This window comes from Neodiprion virginianus, chromosome 4, assembly GCF_021901495.1.
Source record: "Neodiprion virginianus isolate iyNeoVirg1 chromosome 4, iyNeoVirg1.1, whole genome shotgun sequence".
Classification (NCBI taxonomy): Eukaryota; Metazoa; Arthropoda; class Insecta; order Hymenoptera; family Diprionidae; genus Neodiprion; species Neodiprion virginianus.
Genome location: NC_060880.1, coordinates 24597512 through 24622842, shown reverse-complemented (window position 1 = coordinate 24622842; position 25331 = coordinate 24597512). Strand labels below are relative to the sequence as shown.

The 25331-nt window shown below is 38.9% G+C and overlaps 1 protein-coding gene and 1 long non-coding RNA gene across 10 annotated transcripts in view; one reads left to right on the top strand and one right to left on the bottom strand.

Annotated features, from left to right (window-relative positions):
* The first annotated feature begins 730 nt into the window (after window positions 1-730).
* Window positions 731-25331, top strand: LOC124303137 (uncharacterized). Its single transcript, XR_006907840.1, has 3 exons — window positions 731-840; window positions 10405-10408; window positions 25321-25331. It is a non-coding gene; the product is annotated as an uncharacterized LOC124303137 (long non-coding RNA).
* Window positions 5964-25331, bottom strand: part of LOC124303131 (probable nuclear hormone receptor HR3) — a 156223-nt gene continuing 136855 nt past the window's right edge. For 8 of the 9 annotated variants that reach the window (XM_046759987.1, XM_046759979.1, XM_046759984.1 and 5 more), the window contains 7 exons: window positions 15501-15660; window positions 14601-14824; window positions 13470-13814; window positions 11230-11502; window positions 9997-10221; window positions 8934-9273; window positions 5964-6005 (listed from right to left, as the gene is read on the bottom strand). In XM_046759987.1, the coding sequence (XP_046615943.1) occupies window positions 9014-9273; window positions 9997-10221; window positions 11230-11502; window positions 13470-13814; window positions 14601-14824; window positions 15501-15660 (1487 nt within the window). In that variant the 3' untranslated portion in view covers window positions 5964-6005; window positions 8934-9013. The remainder of the gene's footprint in view (window positions 6006-8933; window positions 9274-9996; window positions 10222-11229; window positions 11503-13469; window positions 13815-14600; window positions 14825-15500; window positions 15661-25331) is intronic. The other variant, XM_046759988.1, reaches the window with a different exon arrangement.

Sequence of the window (25331 nt, the reverse complement as noted above, 5' to 3'; positions counted from 1 at the left end):
AAATCAATGGTATTTTGATGGAAGTCTACGCTTTCTAAGACCTGTTTACGTTTACGGATCGCTGTAAGTTGATGTTAAAGTTTCGATTTAGAAATAAAAGAATTGCATACTATTTTTCAGGAAGTTATTACAACTGTTACGGTTCTCAGTGATGCAGCCACTGTTTTATGTTGGTAGCGCGAACTTTGTATGCAAAGTTTGTTTCATAGATGCGTCAATTTTGAAATTGACATACCTATAAGTTCTGGAAAAAAACTGTACTTTTTAAGTTTAATTTTGTGAAGAAATGCTGCAACAGAGTCATTTTGCTAAGAAATGGAATTCATCAGTTTCTAGGTATAACTGCAATCGATTCCCGATAATCAGTAAATATCATGAATTTCAGAAGCCAATATCAATTTTCCTAACAACTCCGAGCAATAGATTTAATCAGGAAAATTATGTGACTGACTCAGTATTTCACCCTTTTGTCGAATATTATTCGCGCTGTCAGTTTCGAAAGCATTTTCGACGATCTTGAGTTGACGGAACACATCGCTGGTTTATATATTTCTGTGGTTACAAAAATCACCCCACCCTTTCCTTCCTCAGACTCGCTATGAGCTCTTAATCTCACTCACAATCAATTATTTCGGGAGTACCTTCAACATACCCATGTACACTCGACTGTTTCAAATTGGGTTAAATTTCTTTTTCGTCGCGGTGGAACAAGGCCTAAGCATTGGTTTTTGGCTTACACAAAATCTATTCAAAGAATACAAGGAATTTTTAATTGAAGTCTCTGAGGCGCCACATTGCATGTTGTCTTTTCTCATTTCAATAACTGTAAAAAATATATATGTTGAAGTTTGGTCGCGAAATTTACAAAATAATTGTGAGCACGATGTTACATGGATACAATCGTGTAAATAAGATTTTTAGGTCGGTTAAAACTGATGTTCCAACCTTGGTCCAGCAACGGAATAAAAAAACATCAAACAACATTAGCCTCATCTGAAATAGTCTAATGTAGAAGTATACGAGATATTGGGGATCTGTATCAAGACCAAATGATGTCAAAATTTTCTTCTCAACCAGTTTGAAACGGTTTCATTTTGAATAATTAGACGATACCTCTTGTGTTCATCATACGGAATGCTTGTTCCTCAGAAACAAGAAACTTGGATTATTTCAAATTTCGGTTCGTAAGTTATGATTTAGTATTAGATGATGTATTTCGTTAAGTGTAAACGTATGTCATTCATATTCACCTCACCATCAGACATTAGATGAACGCAACTATTATCAATATTGTTATTTTATTTTTCTAATGGGAGAAACAGAAAAGTTACTGGTCCCATTTTCTACCGAAGGGTTTTTATCGTCATCCGACTCTCAGGTAGGAGAGATGGAAACTTGATGAGTTCTGCGGCGTTGAATAGAACTCGTAGAACTCAACGAACCTAGTTTTTTAGTCGTAAGTATGATCCACTTTCGTTCAGGTAATCATCAGTTCAAAGCGAATGATTTTTCCTGCTCATCTACCACGATGTTAATTGAATAGATCGAGGATCACGTCGAGAAGATGTTAAGTTGTTCTTCGATGTTAACATGTCTTTTTTTCTATTTTATTTGACCGTGAGAAAGTAGTTAAACAATTCGATTGACAGTAATTGTGGTTGAGAAATCAGTGAACCGATTTGGACAGCTGATAAGGTGTCTCATTCGTTATCCTATCGGTAGCAAAGATAAATGAATTAATGACCGCAAAGTTATTCGAATATTGTCAACAAAAGTTAGTTTCTAGGTTCAAAATCTACGAAAAAACAAGACTCGAAGCTCCACGTGAGAAGTGATTTGTCGAACCATAATGTCCAGCGTCGGATAAATTACAACCTTGGGCTGCAATAATTGCGTGACTGATGTTTGCTTGTGTCGGCCAAATTATCTGTACCCATACCGATGAACGTTACTTTTTGCTTTAGATCGTAGTGCAATGGAAATATAAAGTTGGGAAGGAGAAACGTTTCTGTAACCTCTAAATTAAGTCTGCTTTATACCGATTAATCCGTAACCTCGGGCTTGATTTATATTCGTTTTTACAATATTATCTAGTAAACACCGGTTTACTGCAGTTTAATGCAGTTATAAAATGTAATGGAGTCTGCGACGTGATTCGTAACACGTTTCGAGAGATTTCGAAAGATGGTAGTGTTGAAACAGAAAATCCGTTACTTCGATCGAAGATCCGTTGTAATGATGATGACGACAACGATGATAATTATGATAATAATAATAACAATAATAATATTAACAAGAATAAAAAATTTTGTTCTGTTTCCTTCTCTCTGATCCTATATCTTCTTATATCTAAAAAAGTGAAAGAAAGAATAAAAAGAATTAAAAGAAAAGAAACCATCGTGGCAACCACAACAATCATTTATGTAATATGTATATTGAATATCTAGATGTTAAAGCTAAATCGAATTATAATATATATGCACCTGCAGAGAGGCGTCGATCTTCGATCGATTCGGCGAGCCTGTCGCCTTTCAAACACTGGTTTTCAAAAACTTGGGAACAACGAAATTACAACGTATAGATTTATGTATGTATGTATATATTATATTTATGCATATACATAAATATACATATAAATAATATACAGATATGTACATAAACTCGATAAAATAACGCGTATAATAATATTACAACAAATTAACAATTTATGGTATAAAAAATATCGACCTATTCAGCGTCGGTTTGTCGATCGGTCGAAAATCGCTGCCCCTTTCCTTTATATATATATATATATATATATATTTATACATATTATATATATATATGTATAATAATAATAATATTCATATATTTACATGTGTGTATATATATGTATAAAATATCTGTAAAAATATATATACACACATATTAAATAATCTGTCAACTTTCTCTAATATATATATATACATGAGTGTATGTATATATATTATTATAAAATTGAACACCAAATCGTAATAACTTCTATAGTCGCAACGTGTGTTCTGTGTCTGTATGTTTTTGTGTACGTGTAACGTGTCTGTTATGTGTTCTGTGTGGGTTTATTTTCTTTCCTACAATATAAACGAACTGCATTTACGTAATCATTAATCAATAGAATAATATTTATACTTTATTTCCGCTACCATTAACGTGTCAGCTGACGCACCTTATTCTTCCCACTTCCGGCTTTTTCCATGACGGAATATTCAAGGTGGAGTACTCGTGAGATACACGCGCAAATAACCAGCGACCTTACATCAACGTGTAGACGTTACTTCCAAATTCAATTGGTAGCATGTACGAGCATTTCATACACCGGATGTCCCATTTTTATCATGCCGTTGTATGTTTCCAAAATTTATGCCACTGATTAAGAAATGTTATTAATCCCACAAAACGTTGCTTGAGAGTTTTGACGCATAGGAGTCTTATTGATATTTTCAAGAATGCTTTGATTTTCTTCATATGCATGTGCAAAATTTAGATCAACATTAAGGAAAAAATTGGGATTCGTGCCAGTAGCTTGTTTGGGTAATCGTTAAAAATTTGAAAATTTCGGCAATATGTAATTCAAATTTACCGCAAACTGTCTTACAATAAAAGAAAATATGAAAGAAATTATTTTTTACCAAACTTTCTCAAGCAAACAACTTTTGAATGTTTCTACAACTGTCACGAAAATTCGTAGCGACTGTTATTTATTTTCAACCGCTGATAGCAAATTTGTGGTAAAAATCGTAAACTTGAATAAAATACGTATACGTGTCGTTTTTGTCAACATTAACCGTAATAAACATCGCGTAAACAACTATGCTGAAAAAGAAGGAAAACTATAAATGTAAACTCGACGTTCAGTCAATTTCTGTTTATAAAAAGAAGAAAAAAATATTTGCTATGGTAAAATTTGTTTATGGAAAAAAGATTAAAAAAAATAAAAATAAAATAAAACAGTTAAATTCCTAAATATAGAAAACGAAAACACATCTCTCTTATATCTGTCCACCTCAAAATCTGAAGAAAATTCTGTTTTTTAAAATTAACTTGTTAGGATAAAATAATAATTTGAACCATCGATTTGAAAATAATTTCCTGAATAGATTGGCATCAGCGTGGGATAATCCGAGTGCACTTGTACCAATTTGCGCATTCGTATCGTGAAAGAAAAACTGCGATATCTGACAATACAGGATACGTACATGACTGTATGTGCTTAATAGTTACGTGTTTTATAAATATCGTTACAGCAAGTATTCTATTACCCACAGTACGTGCTTGAATGATTTTTGCACCTCCAAGTATGAGTACACTAGGCATGCAGTCAAAATGGTAAAACGAAATACGAATTCAGGCAAACATCAAAAACATTTAGGGCGTAAATCGAGGGTGGCATGATTACGGACACCGTACGTGAATCGAGGATTACTTTAGGATCGGAAAACAAAATTGCAGTTGTTCGATGTCGTTTTATACCTGTATCGCAGAACAACCGTGGGATCTCGAAGCGGTAGAAAGTAACGTCGTCTTATCGAGGGCGTAAAAGGTCTGATATTGTAAATATACTTTACGGTGCGTTAACCGAAACGTTAATCTGTTAATTGTACAATTAAAGTCTAACTACGCTTACGAGAAGCCCGCGGACAGTCCGGGGACGAAGGCCGTCGCGTTATTTACTTTACATCTTAATTAATTTTATTCTCTTCTCAACAGCCGCATTCAGTTTGTATCGTCCAGTCTAGATAATGACAGTGCCGAGTAAAGCTAAGCGCTATTATAAATCTATGTATAATGCATGTGTTTAAATATTTATTTATTCAATTATTTATCCGTGTATATTATAATCTGTTATTATTTCACGTAACACAGATCCAGCGATCGTCAACTAATTTACGAATTACACACACAAGTGTATGTGTAATGCAAGGTTTCGTCCGATCCATATTAAACGTGTTATGCGTCCAATAATCGTCTATGATAATAATTGTTGGCTCTACTAACGTAAACTACAGGTAATTCATTACCGTATTCCAACGAGTCTTTCATCCACGGACTGTCCAGCGCAACGTGACTTCGATTGACACGCGCTTTTTTCTTTCACCCGTATTTCGTACAATTATTCACTAATCGTAATAGTGCAATAAGATAATAATAAAATACGACGTGGGTTTTAACGGACACAGCCGAAGTTCATCCCGAGCTTCATTGAACCCGCCATAAGAAGCTCGGCATGCAACGCGTGAAATTCGAACGCGCGCGTTAATCGTCTTCACTTTGCTGGCAATTTTGTATAATGATATTAGTCAATATATACTTTTATGTATCATAACAACCGATAGCTTCATCTTTTCTTTAATATACATGTATACGCAGATACAGGCGCGCAGGCATACAAATATCTGTATATAATGTGCACACCCTATACATATAATACGTATATAAATATAACATTAACATAATATTGCTAGTCCCTGTATGTGGAGACGGTGCCGATGAAGTTAGACAAAATCGTACTTTGACGGACTAATTTCTCGCGCATGCGTATTACGAGCAAAGTCTTAATTATCATTTCTATTATTTACCACGATTTCCTGATCCCAACTGATAATATCATTTTGATGTGTATACGTGTGTGTGTGTGGTATACATATATGTATACATAGGGTGTACACGCATATACGTAAGTGCTTGCGAACACGCGCGTACCCAAACATACACGCATATCTTTCATATATGTATACTTTATATTGTTTTATTTATTTATTTATATATTTATATATATTATATATATTATATGTACTATATATATTATATATATAAATATATACTATATATATACATATATATATGTATATATGTATAGAGATTTTTTTAATTTATATGTAACAAGGTTATTTCTTATTATTTTACTTTAATTTTTTTTTAATTATTATTATTATTTTATTTTTTTATTTTTATTTAAGGCCCAATACGTTCAATACGAAGGAAATAATCTGCAACAAATAGAATTGGTCCATTATTATATAAATTTCAACATGCTACGAAATTTTCGAAGATTGCCTAACCGTTCGGTCAATACATGTATGTATCTTTATTACATACATTATGTACGATATAGTTACAGGAAGATTTCTTTGTTCTTGGGTCATAAAATATTTGTTCAAAACTGTATCATTTTTTTCCTGAAAGATTCGGGATCTCTATAATTCTTTTGAAACCGTTTCAATTAATACTTTTGCTTGATAATAGACATCTAACGCCAAGTTGGAAATTGTAGAAAATTTGTTTAATATCCTAGTTTTACTCGCAATATAAAAACTTCAGTAACAATAAAAGAGTATGAGAAAAAACAATGGAATACTGCAAATAGATAGTAAATATTATAATTACGTGTATGTCTTTCGCCAAAATAATAATAATAACGCGTAATTTGGAATATGCTAAACCTAGTTGGTAGATAATTGCATTTCACGTTTGTAAATTATGCAAAAAAGAAAAGCACTAGTTAAAATGATCAGTATTCAGGGAGAGTTAATTTTTTTTTTTGTTTTTTATACACTTTTGCCGTGTTTACGTTTATTTAGATTGCCGTATTCTGCTAATCTCTCAAATGGGAAATGTCAAGTTAGGATGGATGGAATCCGCTAACCCTTAGGTACGTGATTGCGTTTACAAGTTCGCGCGGCTCTTGGCGGTGTGAAAAAAATTGATCAGCGGGAAAATTTAGTTCTGTGTGACGGATGAAAGGATTTATGAAGTATTATGCAAAAAAAAGTCGAATTGTGATTGCCCTACGCAACAAGTCTTCTACATGGACATAACAAGGTGATAAGTGTTAAAGTGTCGGCAACAAATAATTGAGTTCGTTTCGATTTTTAATCACGTTACAATACGCAGAAAGAAAACTGAACCGTGACGGCAATATTTAAAACTTAACACGAAAAGATAATTCGTCTTTGGAAAAACACTAAATCGCGCGAATCTGAACGCCTTTGGAAATGCAAACGCGATATCAAGTCAGCTCTTACTGCAAGTAGATAGATTTTATGTAGTCTTTGTTTGTTTTATATTGGTAAATAAATAATCGCCGAAAATGTTTTGTGTATTGGTAAATTTAAACATTGTCTGCGATCTCTAAATGCGGTTTAATCACGGCCATTCTGTCAAGAGGAACCTTATTTAGAACCGAGGGGTTAACCACTTTTGAAATTAGATGGACAGCGGCGTTACAAGTTAGATTCAAGTTCGATTCAAGCGTGAATTGTTTCGAGTCATGTAAAATCTCTCAAGTTCGAATGAAAGTTTTTTAAATCTCATGAAACCGTATGAAATATGTTATGAAGGTCATTGAAGTGTTCGGCTCGTTTTTGAATATTTTCAAATCCGTGAAACCAGTGAAAGTTTAGTGATGTCCTCATGAATTGTTACATGTCCATAAAGTTGTGGCGTCTGATCAAGGTTTATGAAGTCCTCGTAGCATCTGATGGTATCCTATGATATCGTACCTATGTAGATTCATTTAAGCCATATGTTCGAATGAAATAATGAAAATATTATTTGGTATTTACGCTATTTTAAAATTGCAAATTTAGTTTATTAGTGTGATTCAATCACACGTTATCTGAAACAAATAATATTCAGTTGAATGTCGCACGCTAATTTAAGCTGGATTTTTATTTCGTTTGAGTTGAAATTTTGTTGAAGATGAATTGTTCGAAATCTTGATTTTCGAAAGTGTCACTAATTAGAATGACTATTATACCAATAAGTGACACTTGCAAATATCAAAATTTCGAACAATTCATCTTTCGTTATTTCATTTTCGCATGTTTGAAATTTTTATATATCGGCCATTCGAAATACCCTTCCAAGTTTTGATCCCGACCCACTGGATCGAACGAAATATCATTTGCATCAAATGAACCGAATCAGGTAGTCCAAGTATTTTTTTTCTTTCGTATTTCCAAGTTCTCAGAAGACCAAATCAAATTTTGTGAAGTGCTGTCCTGTGGAATCATGTCGAGGTTCGTGATGTACTGGGAATTTTTCTGATTTCTTTGAAGCAGTTGAAATGTTGCATGATTTTCTAAACTCCCTTGAAATCCCGTGAAATGTGCATGAATGAAATCGCGAAGTTGTCCCAGTAAATAATCAAATGTCCTCAGTGAAAACTATCGACTTCTCCGTGCCAACCGTTACGAAGTCTTGAGACTCACACGCAACTTGTAAAATTGCTGGACAAAGTCCGTGAAAATATTGAAACCTTGAGGACCGAACAACGATGTGATTAATCCGTCGAGAAATGGACAAAGATGACACGGTCCAAAGTAATAAAATTCTGCACGGATTGAGCCAAGAAAAAAAAAAAAATCTTACATTTGAATAGGAACCTAGAATGAAAATGTTATTTGTTTGAAATAAATTTTCTCGCTAACTTCAAGTATAGAATATTGTGTTATAAGTGCGGCAAGTGGGCAATTTCCCATGAGTGTGAAGTTTACAGCATAAGACAAAGGCGGGCGCTGTAATCATACTAGTCAGATGTGACTCACCCGCACGTGTGACACGCAAGTTTTTTTCCAACATCTGCGAAGGAAAGTTTGCTTGGGGAAGGACCGTAGGTGCCATTGACGGCGCTTAAAATTGATGTCAAGTAACTCACGCCAATGACAGGGTGCGTAAAATTAAGGTAGTCAAAAGTGCGAATGCGCCAAAGAGAATCATAGTGTGAAAAACGGATCACTTCAGTTGAGCGCATGCGCCAGCATCGTTTTACCGCACTGTTCGGAAATGAGTCACTTTACTCACGTTCCACCGGCTTTGAAAATCGAACTCTCCGAGGAGGTGTTGAAAAAAAATCTTTTTATCTCGAATAAATTGAGGGTAATGTTTCCGCGATCGTGAAGGATGTGCATACAAACCTCGACACGGCAAGGCCTCCAATTCAGGCACTATTCGCGACGCGGACCGTCGTCGGAAAGCCTCGCGTTGCGCCGGTCGTTCAGCTGTCGACGCTGAAAAGCTCCTTGTGAAGAGCCGGAAATTCGAGGAGCGGCTGGGCGCGCTTGAACTTGGCGAGGGCGTCCATGTGCAGCCCGGATACATCACGGAGTTGCGGAATCTTCGCCAGCATCGCGTCGCAGACCGTTACGTCGCCCTTTATCGGCGACACGTGGTTGCGGTCGACCTCCGCCCTGAGCGCTCTCTGCACTGCCTGGGAGAGTCGCGTGATCTCCTGGAGGCCCTTTAGTCCTGGTCGATCTGCAACATCCGTTTGAACTCTCAGATCTATACGTCGAAATGTGTGTCAAGGGGGCTGGTCACTCGTCTGTTTCAAATTAGGGTGATATTTTTCTGCTTTTTTGCTCATTGCTCGAACGATGTCTGAACAGTAGTCTTCGTAGTACAAACAAACCTCCCAAAGCTTAAGATTCTTCGACTCAAGTGAAGTGAAAAAATATTCTTAATCCATTTTCTTCCTGGGATTTTTCACCGTAGTCATGAGTACGGTTTTGAAAGAATATAATAGTGAAGATAATCGAACTATCGTGAAAAATAATAGCATTTTTTTACGTTGGAGCAACCAGAAAACAGATATTAACAAGAACAGGACTTTTGTTCAAGATGGTGGACTTAATTGGAAACCAAGGAAAGAATGCGACAAGACAGAAATAAATAGAATTTCAATTAGTTGAAACCATTTGGCGTTTACAGCAAGATTGCCAATGATTTTCACGATTTCTTCAACGCTGTCGTATGATATATCAAGTAATTCGCAATGATTTCAATTATCTCTATTGATTCGTCGTTATTTCAAAGACGATTTCAGTCGTTCAATTGTAAGTGCCTTTTAATTTACAATTTGATCTTGAACTGTTGAATTTATGATTTCATCGAGCAAATGACCCCTCATTTGAACAGCGACGCAGGTTTGAGAGTTTGAAAAAAGATAAGATGAAAGATGTCGGAACAGGTATATCTCACCAGGGCTGAGGAGAACCGCGGCGCTGTAGAGCGCGAGCTCGGTTTCTGTCAGTTTCAATTCGGCGACACTCCTTGCGAGCTCAAAGACGCAGGAGACTAGGCTTATTTCGACTGGGTCCGTGGTGTAGAAAGCATCCTGAGGCAGCATTGTCCCACCGTAGAGGACGCAGTTCTGTTGCAGATCAAGATACCTGCTCATTCGAAGTACCGCCAACTCGAAGGAACCTGCGTGGAAAATACCGAGTAGGAAATTTAGCGTAATAAGACACGATCAAAGATGTTTGTGTAGCATTATGTTTATTTCACCACAAATTGAGGTCACCAAAAGAAACCAAGTCGGCACTTGAACGCCAATGAATATTTTTCTTATCGACGTCCGAAAAATAAAATACTTTTACACGATATAAGCGGAGTTATACGAGTCAAACGGAGCATTTCCACTCGGAATAACTTGATTCATTTCAATCGATTAAAAACTTGTTCGCATAATTGCTCCTGAAAAGTGAAATTATTATTTCCGTTTACCTCAGACGGAAAAATCGAAACACTCATTGTTTTTTCCCCGTTCCAAACAATATTAAAACATAATTTACTCACATAAAATATATTACAAGCTTATTCGTACGAAATAACCACTAATTTCCGGCTGTGTTGTATATTCCATTTGATGCAGATAAATGCGTTTTAAATAGGTATTAAATTTATTTGAGAGGAAGTTGCCATTACTGCACGTATTGATTGTCGAACCCGGTTAAAATTAACCAAAATCTATAATCGTGTCTACAGAATTAATAAGATAAAATTGTTTATTTCAGAGGTACATAAAAAAATATTAATCTTTCCGAAAAGTTGAAAAAAAAATTTTAAAAATGTTGAACATAATCATTCAATTTTGAGATCGATATATGACTTTTGTACATAGCTCTTGTTTCTAAGATTGAATGTCCCATAACGTAAAGGTAACTTTTCGTTTATAGTATTGTTTATTAGGAATTGTCATTGATACTAATTATTAAAATTTTCCTGATTTCCGTAAATATTTCAAAAACCGTGTTCTCTTCATCACTCGAGTGCCCGTAGTGTCACTTGAAATTTATATTGAACCTCATCCATATATGCACGACTCATGAATACGTCATATGAAAAGGTTTTTCTGTCGATATCGGCGTTGCATATATACATACATATATACCCGTACACACACACACACATACACATGGACAGTTCGCTCACCTGCTTTAAGTAGAACAATTTGATCATCCTGTGACAGCTTCATGAATCCTGGTACCATTTTGGCAAATTCAATAATATGCTGAATGACGGTGGTCAGTTTTTGCGCGCACTCGAGCCAAACCTCTTCGTCCGCCATGTTCTTGTAGTATATCAGCTTGGGGAGGTCGTGCGGCTTGCGGAACGATTCCTGGATCTGTTCCGTCGAAAAGAGGCACGTCCGCGCGTGGGCGTCTGCTATTGTCTTTGAAAGGAGCTCGCTGATTTGCGCGGGATCTGCGAGAAACGAAACAAACCTCATCTTTAATACGAGTCCTTCGTCTTCTCTCGTATCTTTATACTACGTAGAGACATTCTTATAACGAACGAACGACACGGATGCAAACAACGCTTTACACTGCAATCTATCAACTATTTACATGGCAGAATTTCCAATCGCAAACGTTGGTCGTTGTACCTTCAGCGAATGAAAAATTGCCTTTAACCTAGGGGTCGGTAAAATGGATATGAAGCTGAAACTAACAGCCAAAGTTAGCGGCTAAACGTGTCAAATTTTTTGGAAATAGAAAAATACATTTCAGTTTTATTCTCATAATTGTATAAAGGTATCGGGGGTTTAAGGTGTTTCAAAAAATATTGATTTTCGATCTTCACTACCATATTTGAGTGAACATTGGAACGTTTGGTTGCTAATTCTGGCTGCTAGCTGCAGCCTCGTAAAATGGATTAGCTGTGAGCTCAAGAGCGAAAGCAAGGTTAACTTTCAAACGTTAGCTTTGATGTCTATAACAATTCCCGAAAGCCAGGTAACGGGTGTAAACTTTTTGAACTCTGCGCATGCTACGTTGGAATTTGACTTTTCAATTACCGATCGTATAAAATTATCGTACGCCAATAGTGCTGTGACGAATAACAATCAAGACAGATGTTGAAGTGTTGAAAATGAGACCTGATAGGACTGGTTTGTGTACGATAAACTATACGATTATGAATAATATACAACCATACCGTCATGCAATTGCCAACTCATTCGTTCGTAACACTGACGAAAACGTGATGCATTTCTTAGCAAGCTGTTTATTACAAGAAGCAGTTAGATGTCACATTGGCGACATCGGAAGCGAATGATTTTTAGGGTAGTTGATTAGACTAATGAGTTAAGAGTTAAGTTATCAGCGTAGAAAATACCGTGGGTAAAGAATACTGCATTTCGGCGATTGAATGAGTTCGAACCGATCGGTAAAGCATAGCTATCAGAAATTAGAAACTGCAGATGTGCCGATCAGAATGGAGTGTGACTAACGTATCTTGTTTCTCAAATTTATAAAAGTCGTTGAAATTGTCTACATTAATACATTTTTACCGATCAGTATCGAAATGTATGTTTAGTAACGAAAGATTTGTACACGTGTGGAAAAGGACCATACATTACAGATTTCGAACTGTGACGCCTCGTAGCACTTTTCTCAGCTCAAACTTTCAAGAAATTGGTAGATAGTGTATAAATCTCCATGGAAACGGTGTTTCAATTACGTAAATATTAATCACATCGAAAAATGCCGGCAATGCCCGGCTCCAAATTTTTCAAGCTTCTGAAAATTTCCGAAAATATCAGCTTCCAAGATTTTACGAGGTATAATAGACTGTACCGACCATCAAGGGAAGTTGATGCGTTGAAAAATTTTGTATCAAAAAAATTCAGGAGACTTCCCGAAGTATAATTGACTCTTTAGTGAACCAAGTGCGATTTCACCAGATTGTATGATTTTATCTTTACACGTAATTTGAAACAATTCAGAGGATTTCCGTAGGTTAAGACAAAACATCACGGGTACTTGATAAAATTTCCCAAGCCCTTGTCAAGTTTGAAGATTACACAAGAATGTTAATACATTTCATTAGATTCTTACAAGATTTGACGGGGTTTTATCAGACTTTGAAAAATTTATCGAATTTCATTGGAATTCAAAGCCTTCCTTGGGTCCCGTAACCGTAATACATAAAACTATACGGAACCTGATAAGATTTTGGGATACATGCTACAAGCACATCACAATTCGATTGAATTTGAGAAACGATTAATCGCGCATTATGGAGCGCCTACTCGTAATCCCTCAGTTTCAATGTATCTTATTTTCGTCACACGCTTTGCCGCAAAAGCTGCTCGGGTTTGTGATAGTCGAGATATGAGTAGGTATAAATAAAAGACATGCACGTGCAGAGAAACACAAACATAGCCTCACATCTCGTATGGGACATACTGGGCAGACTTGGTACTTCGTCCTCTTCCGGTGGATTACTTGGCCTCTGCTGTTGCTGGCTGCTCAGAAAGGTCGTAGAGTCCACCATCGTGTAGGAACCGTGACCAAGGCCAGCCAGTTCAACCGAGCTTTCTTGTTTCACGGCAACTATACCGCCTCCGCTTAAGGAGCCACCATTCGCACCCCCAACACCACCACCACCCCCACCCCCACCCCCGCCCCCACCGCCACCACCACCGCCGCTACCACCGTTACCTCCTCCTCCTCCTCCTCCTCCACTTCCACCACCAGTGCTACTTCCGGTAGACGTCGATGACAGCGACTTACCTAACGTTTGTCAAAATATTCTTTAAACGATGTTAGTTATATCGGCTTGCGCCGTAATCAGAGAGCATTGTCAGGCCCGCTGTGATACTGAATTTTCATTTCGAGATGAAGTGAGTGCGTCATTTAATAAGATTTGTGCTTTATGACAACTTTGAGTTAAGTCGTGCGACTTTAAGTGAATTTGACAACTGACCCCATGACTTTTTAGGTTCATTCGACCGAATATAATATGCATGGTAATTTCCCCTCGAAGGCAGTCCGGTAGTTTTATCAGTGCGTGATTAATTGAACCATTATAATCTTTCTCTGACAGGTACCGCATCGATTTCCATCATTCTCTAATATGTTGAAGTGCATGAAAAAACGTTAGACACGTATTTTTCCAATAAGCCAATTCTTTCATTCAAGGTGTAAAAGACATTCTGGAAGTTTGTCCCAAAAAAAAAACTTTTCTAGATTGCTCGACAGTGAAATTATTCACTATCAAAAAAAGGATAATATATACAGTGCTTGTTACTTTCAGGGTTTGAATCCCTTACGCTTATCGGGTAAGCTTTAGAGGTAAAAGGCTGGACTGGTACAAAACAAAAACATGTCTGATCTTTTTTGATGTACTGCATAAAGTATCACAGAAGGAAGGAAATCGGTGGTGCACATCTCGGAGAGTTGATTCGCGAGAGGTGAGGCCTGATCATCGACCTAAGTTTATACCTATAAAATTATGAATAATTGTTGCGTCCGCAATTGAAGAACGGACATTTGATAATCGTAAAACTCGAAGCTTACCGGTGGGGATGCCGCTCGACAAGACTCCTCCAGTCGCCGTTACGGACGGCGTGTCTGGGGTAACGTGGTCGACTTGCGTCTGCGTCGGCCGATGGTCGTAAGGCGTCGTGCTATCGGCATAGTCGTTGTTCTCGTTGTAGCTGGTCATAGCCGGATGGCCGTAATACCCTGGTCCTCCGGTTCCCGAAACTGGGGACGTGTACTCGCTGCCGCCGTATGGATAGCTGAGGATAAACACCATCGTACCTTCATTATTTATTACGAACGGAGCCGAGAGTCTTGGCAATTCCTCGTCAATGATTTGTAGCGTTTTTTTTTTTTTTTTTTTATGTCGGACGTTGAAAAGAAAATATCCCCCCCCATTTGGCTACTTTTTTTCCACCGCGTCTACAGGCTTCAATTTTTTTCACCCCTACACGAAGTGCGAGAAAAAACACTCAACGTATTATATAGCGAGGAACGAAAGTGCTAGCGCAGTTTACGAACTCGAAAATGGTGTTAGCGGGGATATAGAAATCTGTGCCGAGTAATGTCGGGTGCAGGTAGAAACATGCTGGGAGAACATTTTTCCACTACTGGGTAAAGTTTCATTGAACGACTGCTCGTCACGCGTTCCGATCAGTAGGGGTGGAATGCACTTTCGCGTAACCATAAATCTGGGTTCGTTCCCTCTTGCCCTACTTTTTCACGTGTGTTCCTCTTATAATTTTAAGGTCTGGCGGGATGTTAGGCGGAGTATACCCTGGCTCTTTTGCCGTTTTGGTCACCCTTGGAGGTCGTGAAAGTCGGTGTACCGATTATTTCCGACCACGAATCAGTAGATGGTCACTGATATCAGCAAATTTTCAATTAATCATCCGTAGAAAGTATACCCCATGCATTTGGATGTAATGTACAAACCCGCCATTGTAGGAAGGCTGATCCGAACTGCTCGGCGTCTGGGATTCAAAGCCGCTGCTGTCGGGCGCCGTTTCGGCTAACCTCAACTGTTGTCTGTGATACTCGACCTCCTCCTCAACCCGCTCTCTCTGCTTCTTTGACATGCGGCCAAATTTCACGGCTGAAAACAGAAATGACATAATTTGATTATTGCGTTGTTAATTCGGCGTCGATCGTTCATCGGTAATTATAATTTTATAACGCGATTCCAAGAAAAGGTCAATAGAGAGTCTGCTCATTGAGGAGTGTTTAGTTTGTTGTTTATTGTATAAATTTTGCACGTCACGAAATCGGTGTGAAATATCCAAGTCGTGGGATAGTGAGCAGCGCGAGTCGTGAGTAAAGAAAACGGTAGTTCCGTTCTCCGCTCATGCCATAAGATGCCTTCGAGGCCAGATTTTGATCCGGTCGGATCGGCCGATCGGGTAGCGTCGGAAACGGAGAAAAGTGGGAGCCGAGTCCCGCTGCTGAGACGGACGTTGCGGTAAACAAAGAGTCGTGGTTACAGTTATTATTGTCGAGTCCGTGCAAACTATATATTATTACAGCATGTAGCACATCCAAAGTATTGGCATCCGAACCCTTGGAATTGGAAGCGTGGTTGTCTCGGCCCTCCCAATCAAAAGGCGAACGAAGCAGGAAGTTAGCGCGCAAGAAGTTACAGAGAATCCATGAGCATTATGAGATGACATCATCTCATTATACTCACAATCAGTTGGAATGTAACTTATGACAAAACTTAAAATGAAGTCGAGCTTATTAGGCAGTGTTACGACAAGTTGCACGGGCCGTTAGGAACAGTGGAACAAGAGAAGAACGGTGGAGTAGGGTGAGATAAAAAGATGTCTCAAGAACTTGATGTATTTGTAGCATTGTATACGGTTATTAAAACTTTTTATATTCAATGTGACTCGGTTATTACTCTCTCCTACATAAAATTCTCCTTAGCTTAATTTGCACAGATCATTTCCAATAATTTAGTGTCTACTGAATGATAATTGAAAAATTATTGATTCGTATACGAATGAGAAAATACATTTACACGCCTATACGTCATGTATATAATATAGGTATGCGCATAAACAACACGAGTTGTCTATTTGCGTTGGACTACGCTGTGTACAAAAATCAGATGCACGAGGATTAATTGAGTTTATATGCCGAAATTGACCCAGAAAGATTATTTTCACGATGTGAAAGTTTAGTGCGGTTGATTACAGACTAACCAGAGAATTGTAATATCTTGTCAAACAATAAAACACACGATAATCGTATTGGTAGATGCAAAATAATTGTACCCCTTTTTCCCTCCCGTTCACTTTCGTACTGTCAGAATTTAAGAAATAAATCAAACCTTCCGGCTACTTCCTCAACCACGATGGGTGGTCCACGCTACTTGTGTAGAAACTGCTCCTCATCGATCAGCTTCGGTAGTAGGTTACAATGAATTGTTCGTATACGCGGGCGTTTCATATTTGCATGTGCTTTCCATCGGAAATAAAAATACGTCCGAGACTTTAAATTAATTTTTTTCATCGATATCAGTATTATTATTATTAGCTTTCAAATTGAATCGGTATTCGTTATCTCGAATTTGTGAGATGGCTTTGAAAACGGACATTTTTCGTTGACAAATTAGAAAGCTCCTCTATGAAATGATCGATTCATTCGTATCAATAACTTGAAAGAAAATAAATAATAGAAAATTCAATTCAACTTGCTACTTTCTTTGAACAAGCAGTTGATTAGTATAAAATAAAGACACGTGAATTATCGTTTATTCAGGTCAAATTTGAATATTTACTACATATATATACATCATCACGAATTTTTTTCACGAGCCGAGAAAGCGGAATATTTTTGACGATTATTGTATGTAAATAAGAGTATAAAAATATCATTCGAATAACCATTATAATCATTTTCGTTTCTCAAGTGCCCCACTTCACGCTGATTTCCCCTACATAAAATAAAATTATCGATGAACTTAGCTGTTCAATTGTCAAGAAGTCCCCAATCACATCATTGTCAGGTGCATCGAATTTTGCATTATAATTCATACACATTAATATACAGGCGATCTTATCAATTGGTCAACATTAGCGATTATCGTTCGAATTACGTGCCTGACGAATGACGTTATTTTTAAAAATAACTTTCCTCCATATATAACCGTTGAACTAAAATTTCGAGACCGTAAAATCTAACCTTTTTTTATTTTTCGTACCAATTGAGGTTAATAAATAAAAAAAAAAAAAAAAAAGAAAACCTCCTCACTCGCAACGTTAACTTAGGTGACATTTGAGAAGTTTTTAAAAAAAAAGGGCGAGGATTGTTTTTGCGTCGTACAGTCGCCGCGTGCGACCGGTAACAGGATCTCGGCTGCTGCAGGGTGAAGTCACCGCGTCGTTTTACTTCGCCGTCGGGAGAGATCCGAGAGAGCCGGGAACGGCCGTGGGGGAATGCGGAACAGTCGGTATGGCCGAGCTGGCGGAAGTCCCCGCCCGTGACGTCACACCCTATCTCGCCGCATACGTCACGCCGCTACAGCGGCGCGGACGATGCCCAAGACGAGGAGGGGTGGGGGGCACGGCTGTGACGTCATTCGACGTCGGCGTATCGCTCGACGCGGATGGAGGGAGGGGGGCGGGGGGAGGGGGGGGGGGGGGGCGAGGGGTGATCGACCGCGAGCGTTCCCGAGAGAGACGCCGCTAGGAAGAACCGGGGTGAGATGTGAGCAGCGTCAGCGTACCTGTAAAGGTGTACGTGTGCGGTTGCCTGTAACGTATGCCTATAATGCCTGGGGGATGCTTCGCGTAACGTGGTATCGTTGTGGGGAGGAGTTTGCATTGTGTATTATACTCGTAAAATGTATATTTGCATTTGGTACGGGTTGCGATTTGGGGTAGAATCGTCGAAACGTCAGAAAATGGAAGGGTCGCGGTGTTGAATTTTCAAATACGCGAAAATTTATTTCCGTATCTTTGATGTCGAAATTCAGAATATCAAAATCTAGAAAATGAGAATTCTGACAATTCAATATTTTAGTATCCTTATATACTCGATTACCTTTCTTTATAACGTGACTTTTTTATAATACTTGGAATTTTTACTTTTTAAAATTCTATAAGATACAGTTATGCGTTTTTGAAAATTCTTTACGGTGATTATAATCTTTAAAAACACGTTTACCTCCGTTTTGTGTCCATATGTCTTGCAAAGGGAACACGTATCCGTAATTCATTTTTCGTCACTATGGGAAAATAACTCTTCGATAATTTATTGGAATAAATTTGTTGCAATAAGGATTTATTTGCATAGACGCGTCAAGGCTTAACCGCAGGCATAGAAAATCTTTTCGTGCAACCGTAATATGTTTGCAGCATTTCAACCTTCGATTCCTGCAACGAGTTCTTTCACAGATCAGCACTAAGCTGTTCGGTGTGGAAGATTCGATACAAATTTTCGACAAGAATTTTCCAATCTATATATATTCGGTACGTACCGAAAACACCGTTAACTCGGTAAAAACCAAGATTGAAAAACAAAATCGTGTTAACCGGAAAAAATGTGAATTCTGATAGCTGTAACGAAGAACGAAATATCGAGTGTGTCGACGTAACTCATCAGTCAAATCCACGTAATTAACAAAGGTCCGTTAATTTGACCAATTATCTTAATCATTCTCTCCGTAATTTCGGTGTTCGGATACACTTCGGTATTTTGGTGCAGGTATTGAGAGCTGACGCAAATCACCGAAACTAGCTTTTTCGGTTGTTTTTCTTTTCTCTTTTTCTCATCAATATTTTCCTCAGCGCGACAAGCAGAAACGAACCTTCCCGCGTACAACCCACCCCCACCTCATACCTGAGCGTGTTAATGTTTGATCATAAATGATACATGCATACAGAGTACAATGCGTAACCATGCGTATCCACGCCGGTCGGCCGGCGATGCATGTACTTTCAGGAGCTATATATAGCGCGTGTAACGCGGAGCGTATCGTACATATGTACGTAGTTTATCAACGTTCAGCGTGTGTTGCGAGTCGTCGCGACGCCAAGCTGGAGTCGTGATTGCCGCAGCTATGCGATGCAGGGGCGGGGGCGAAAGCTCATTCGTCCCGATTAATTCGCATACGAATCGCGCTCAATGTAGGCCGAATTGCCAAAGCCATCCGCGGCGGCTCGTAATTCCGTTGCACGCAGACGAGTTTCCCGTCGCTGATTCGTCCGACTGCAGATGTTGTAAAAAGAAAAAAAATGCATTTTTTCACCCTGAGCTCAGATCTCTTTGCGAAAAATTTTCATTGCCTCAAGTTTTCAAATCAAATCAAGAGATGCATGTTCGATACGTGCAATGTGCATATGCGGTACCAATCACGGGAGGCAATTTCCGCAAATACCAAGCTTGAAAATGCATCTCATGTCCGGATGTTGAATTCTTCTTCATATCGTAAAATTTTTTTTTCCAAAGCGATATCATAGAGAGAATCTCGAATTTGCCACTGAAATTATGATTGGATCACAGAGCGAAAGAATGTTTATCGTGGATGTCTTAATTTCACCATTATTATTATTATTTTTTTTCCTCTGTAACTCTGTAGTTACAGATTGTGTGTTCTCTGTAGTTAAGGAAGTAACGCAGGAAATAGAATCGATGGACAGCAAAATACCAAACTTGGCAGAATGTTCGATTATAATGTAAAAAGAACTCATACAAACTTTTACGATCCGAGGTGGGTTTTTACGCGAGATATTTGTAATTCTTTTTATATCTTTACAAGCCACTTCAACATGGCCTCTTATGAGAAATGACGGAGTTAGATGCACATTATTCTTTATATCTCCGTAATTGATGGATAGATCAGAATGAAATGTAAACAGCAGAGAGATGAAATACTCAGAATCATTTATCCGGCTTAAAAATATTCAAAGGTGACTTATGATAGGAATAATAAAAACAATAAAAAGTACTAATAGCGAATTTTCGGACCCTCGCTAAAAATATTGCAACTTCGCATATTCGAGGTTATGAGCACGCATTTTGAAATTTCAACGTATGTGACAGCTCGTGCAGGCTATTACATTTTTTATAATTCTTCGTTTTTTAATTACACGACATATTTTACCTTTCCAATAAAATCTTGGCTTCTTTGCTTCAGGCATATCGAACTGGCGCTTAAAAGAAATTCACTGATACCACTGATGAGCTGTCGACGGCATATTTGACACACATATAAACGCGCACACAATCAATGAAAAGCGACGTTGCCAGATTAAGTACTACTTAGGTCAAACCACGGGCAAATGTTTTTATGACTAGGTGGATAGTTGCGTTACTTCCTTAAGGTAAGGGGATAACTACCGAGTACTGTTTATACAAGTAACAGATAGGTATGTACATATCACTAAGCGCTGTGCGCTCCGGCAAAAAGAGGAGTCGAAAATTACCGATCACCAAAGTCAGGCTCTGAAAATGACTTTAGATTAGGGTACAGGTCTAAAAAACGAGAACATTCACATCCATGATACGGTCGATGGAAGTTGCGGTTCTTTTCTTGGCCTGTCGTTGCCTCAAGTTGACTTTTTCACAGGCAGTATATAGAACTGGAGAACAGTCGCGAACAAACTTAACACGGAGCTGGAAGGGAGCATTTAGTTTTCAGACTTTCCACGCAATTCCCCTGCGCCATCAAAGAATGATGAGCTTCACTTGTACAACGAAACGATCGTGTCGCAGCGCTAAGCGGTTGTTTTTAAAGAAATCGGCGAGGCCAGCGGCGTAAAAGCAAATGAAACATACTTATGTATAACACACGTGAGCGCACACACCTACGCAACGAGGGGGACGCGCGTCTTATCGCGGAGTTTGCGGAAGTGAAAAGAGTTGAGGCTTGCGGTAATAACTCGCTGCAGTAACAGTATACAAATGCTGCGGAAACTTCGGTCTTTCGCGATGTAGGGTGTAGCCACTGATAAGCAGCAGCGGTTCTTCTTCCCCTTCTACAGCAATGAAATCGCACCGAACTAAAAGTGCATTGATCCACGAGTATAAGATGGAGCAGGGAGAGCAACAGAGGAACGTAAATTAGAGAACAACCGTTTTTTGGTTTTCTTGCGATACACCAAACGCATTAGAGAATCTTGAAGGCACAGCGCTACAGTAAAAAATTCACGTCCATGAAACAAGATGGGAGTTTTGGATTATAATTTTTTGTGCAAGCACCGCACTAACGAAGCCCAAATGTCGGGTCAGCGCCAATAAGTTTCGTTCCGCTGTTGCCTGCGCTGCACTGACACGTGACGAAGATGTTCGTTGGCGCAAGGGTTGATGGAAAATACGTGCGATAGCCGACGAATTTTGGAAAACGAGGAAGCGAAAAGGCGGATTTTTCGTTGCATTTCTCGCCCTATTTTTCGCAAAAAAATTCCGGAATGAACGAAGACGTCCTGCTGCACACGTACAAGTTTCTGCGGGATAATTTAAGCTGTGATGAAAACAATTGGGAATTGCGAATCACGCCCGCGTCACGCTATTAGTTCAAGTGTAATATGTACGGCGAACGGTAGTCGAGTAGGTATCGCAATTCGGCGAAGCGGTTGCAGATTAGCGCGTAAAGATGTCGCTACCGATTCGGGTTCAAGGAACTGTGCAAATATATATACATGTATTCATAATGTGTAACATTGTTATATTGTAGCTGCTACACTCGAGGGGTCGACGAGGACTTTGACTTGGTTGATCGTAGGAGGGGAAAGAGGAACGAGCGCTAGATTTTTATCCAAGCGTTGTTAACTGTCAACGCCCTCCGGCCTCTTCTTCGCCGCGGAAATTCTTCACTGCCAATTTGTTGTTCGCGGTAAAATGATCGACAGCAAAATGTAACGGAAAGGGTGAGAGACCAGACGAGACGAGACGAAACGAGACACGCCGAGGGAGACGGGGATCGCAGAACACTCCGTCATAATCTGGGGGCGAAGCCCTGCCGGAGCATCGAATCACTCCTCCAACGCACGCACGGCTGGTTGACATTTTGTCGTTGCAATTCAAATTTGAGCGGGCCGAGAAGAATGGTGGAAAGAGAGAAGAACGATGGAACGGTGAGGTTGGGAGTGCCGGAGTAGGGTGGGAATGGTAGAAGAAAATAACGACGGAATGGTAAGGTTGGGAATGGTGGAAATGTAAGGGAACGACGGAATAGAGTGAGACAAGACTTGTTCGTAGCATATTATACGGCTTGTTAAATCTTGTTTATAACTAATAGTGACTCACGATCAGTCATTGCCACCCTTCCCAAGGTACCTTGTTCGTTTCAAACTTTATCCCGAAATTTGAAGTATCGCTGACGGTTTGGTTGCAAAATTTTCCGACAATTGCTAAAAGCACTTGAATATACGACTATAGTTATGTAACCAATGGCGCAATGTGAAAAACACAAATGTTATGCCGAACTGAATTCGAAGTAAGAGTAAAGAGCAAATACGAAGGTGCGTGTTGGCGCAGGGATATTGAAATCCCTTTACTTCCTCCCTCGCGTTTACGATTCTTCTCCCAATCAAAGGACTCGGAGCTCGAAGAATCGAATCGGTTTCGTAAGGTGTCGCAAGAAGCCCTAGTTAGCCAATTTGTGAGCTTTTGGGTATCAGATACGTAAGCTGAGCGTTACACACCTAAACGCACACGCGTGTGTTTGTGACACGTAACTGCGTAAGAGGGAAATGGAGAACTACACTCGTCGTCGAATGCAAGGCAAATCATAAGCATATAAGTGGAAATCATCGTAGGGTGATCTGTCATCGAAAGACATCGATATCATTCTTTAAAGAAACTCTTGACAATACAGTAAATAGTAATATTGTTGGATTTGCAACAGAGTTGAGAATGAATGGAGCGTGTCGCAAACGGTTAAAATTGTGAAAAAACAATAATCGCGTCCCCTCAACATGTAGCGATAAATTGAAAACTTGAATTTCAAAATTGAACTCCAAAATTTCCTAACAGGAAGATTCTTGGATTATTATGAAAAATGTATGCGAAAATTTATCTCTGCGATCACACCAAATCTCACAGTGCATGAATACAGATTTATACAGTCGTTATAAGGTAAAAGCTTTCGCAGAAATTCTGCAGTTTTCGGCCAATTGCGAGGTGAAATATCGCATATCAATCGCAGTCTAAGAAATCATCGATACGAAAATATAACAGTCAGAGAATCGCGTGTCGTCATTCATATTCAGAAAAAAGATAGTTGCATTAAAGGCATCTTGTAGTTTCTTTGTATGGACTTTTGGAGACCTATTTCGGGCGACATTCTAGACCTTCGAAAACACACCAGTCGTACAACAGAATCGCCTTCGTACAACCGTCAACCACACGTGGGTATTTTTAAGAGCTATGCGATTGATCGATTAATCGAAAGAACAATGAACCGAAGTCTAGGATCAGTAGATAAATTACGCATCCGTATATTGAGAAAAATTTCATTTGTTATAGTAACTAGAAAAATTCAGTAAAACAGGTGTCGTTAAAAAAAACTGTTTGAATATTGTTGGAATTACGAAAAACAAGGTACACGTAACCATTTTGCGCTATCGTCGATCCTTTTTTTGGTAATTGCAACGCAAAATCAGTTTCTGAGGTTTACTCTACTTTTTTAAATAAGGCTTTAAAGTCAATTTATTGTTGCACAAGCATTAAATTTTCGCAACAGTTACAAAAAAATATAGCAACAGTGATCGTAATGAGAAATAACAGTAACGGGTCCAAACTATCCGGTAACAGCTAGAAAACTAATTATCATTTTCTACCTAGAACTATATTTTTCGATTGTGGTAAAAAATGAAAATAGTTAAGGACCGAGCGGTAACCGGAACTAAAAATTTCTCTCGGTGTATGAGTAATCTTATATCCTTCTCGGAGGAAAACCTCCTCTTCGTGCAGACACGGACTGAGGAATAGATCGTCGAGTGTCGTCGCGTCGTCGTCAAGTTGTTTCGCTGATAGTGGAAGACGTGGGGTGAAGCGGGAGCCGAATCGAGAGGGGGAAGCGGTGATAAAAGGTCGTGCACCCCGAGTGGTGCGCGTGCCAGGGCTAATGGCGTTCTATAGCTTCGAAAGTCTTTACGGTTGCGCCTTTCCACGTAGGTGGAAAGACGTTAAACCTCCACGCAGGTTGTACCCATGTGTAATGAGTTTGGTATCAATGTGCATACCTGTACATTCCACTTGCGCACGCGTGTTGTACGTACAAATTTTTTTCCACAATTGCACGATTAGACAAATACGAGCCCGAATAACTGATTAACCGCTTATCTGCGTATGCGAAACAAGTGGGTGTCTGATAAGCGAAAAGGATATTCTGGGACTCTGTTCGGATATCGATGATACATTATGATTCACGGAGTTTATTTGAGATCGTTACTCTAGGAAATTAATCCCGAAAGCATTCGCCTAAGCATTCGCCTGATCTCCGAATGTGTAAAAAAAACTGACGACGTCCAACGTCGACTGTAGAAATTATGACTAAAATTGTAGTTCTTATCCTCGTGGTTTTTAGTGTTTCAGCGAATAATCGATCGATCTGCCCCTTCAATTAACCATTCATCGTGTCTCTGTGACTTTCCTGAAACTTGTACTCAATTTTTTTTCCTGCCGACGGTGTCTTTCACCTGGTGGATTCACTTTGTCGGTTCATAACATAACGCGTCGGGTGAGTCTACTTCTGACTATTGATATTCCGTGATTGATTTCAGACATTCGTGTCTCTCACAAGTAACAGAGAGCCACGTC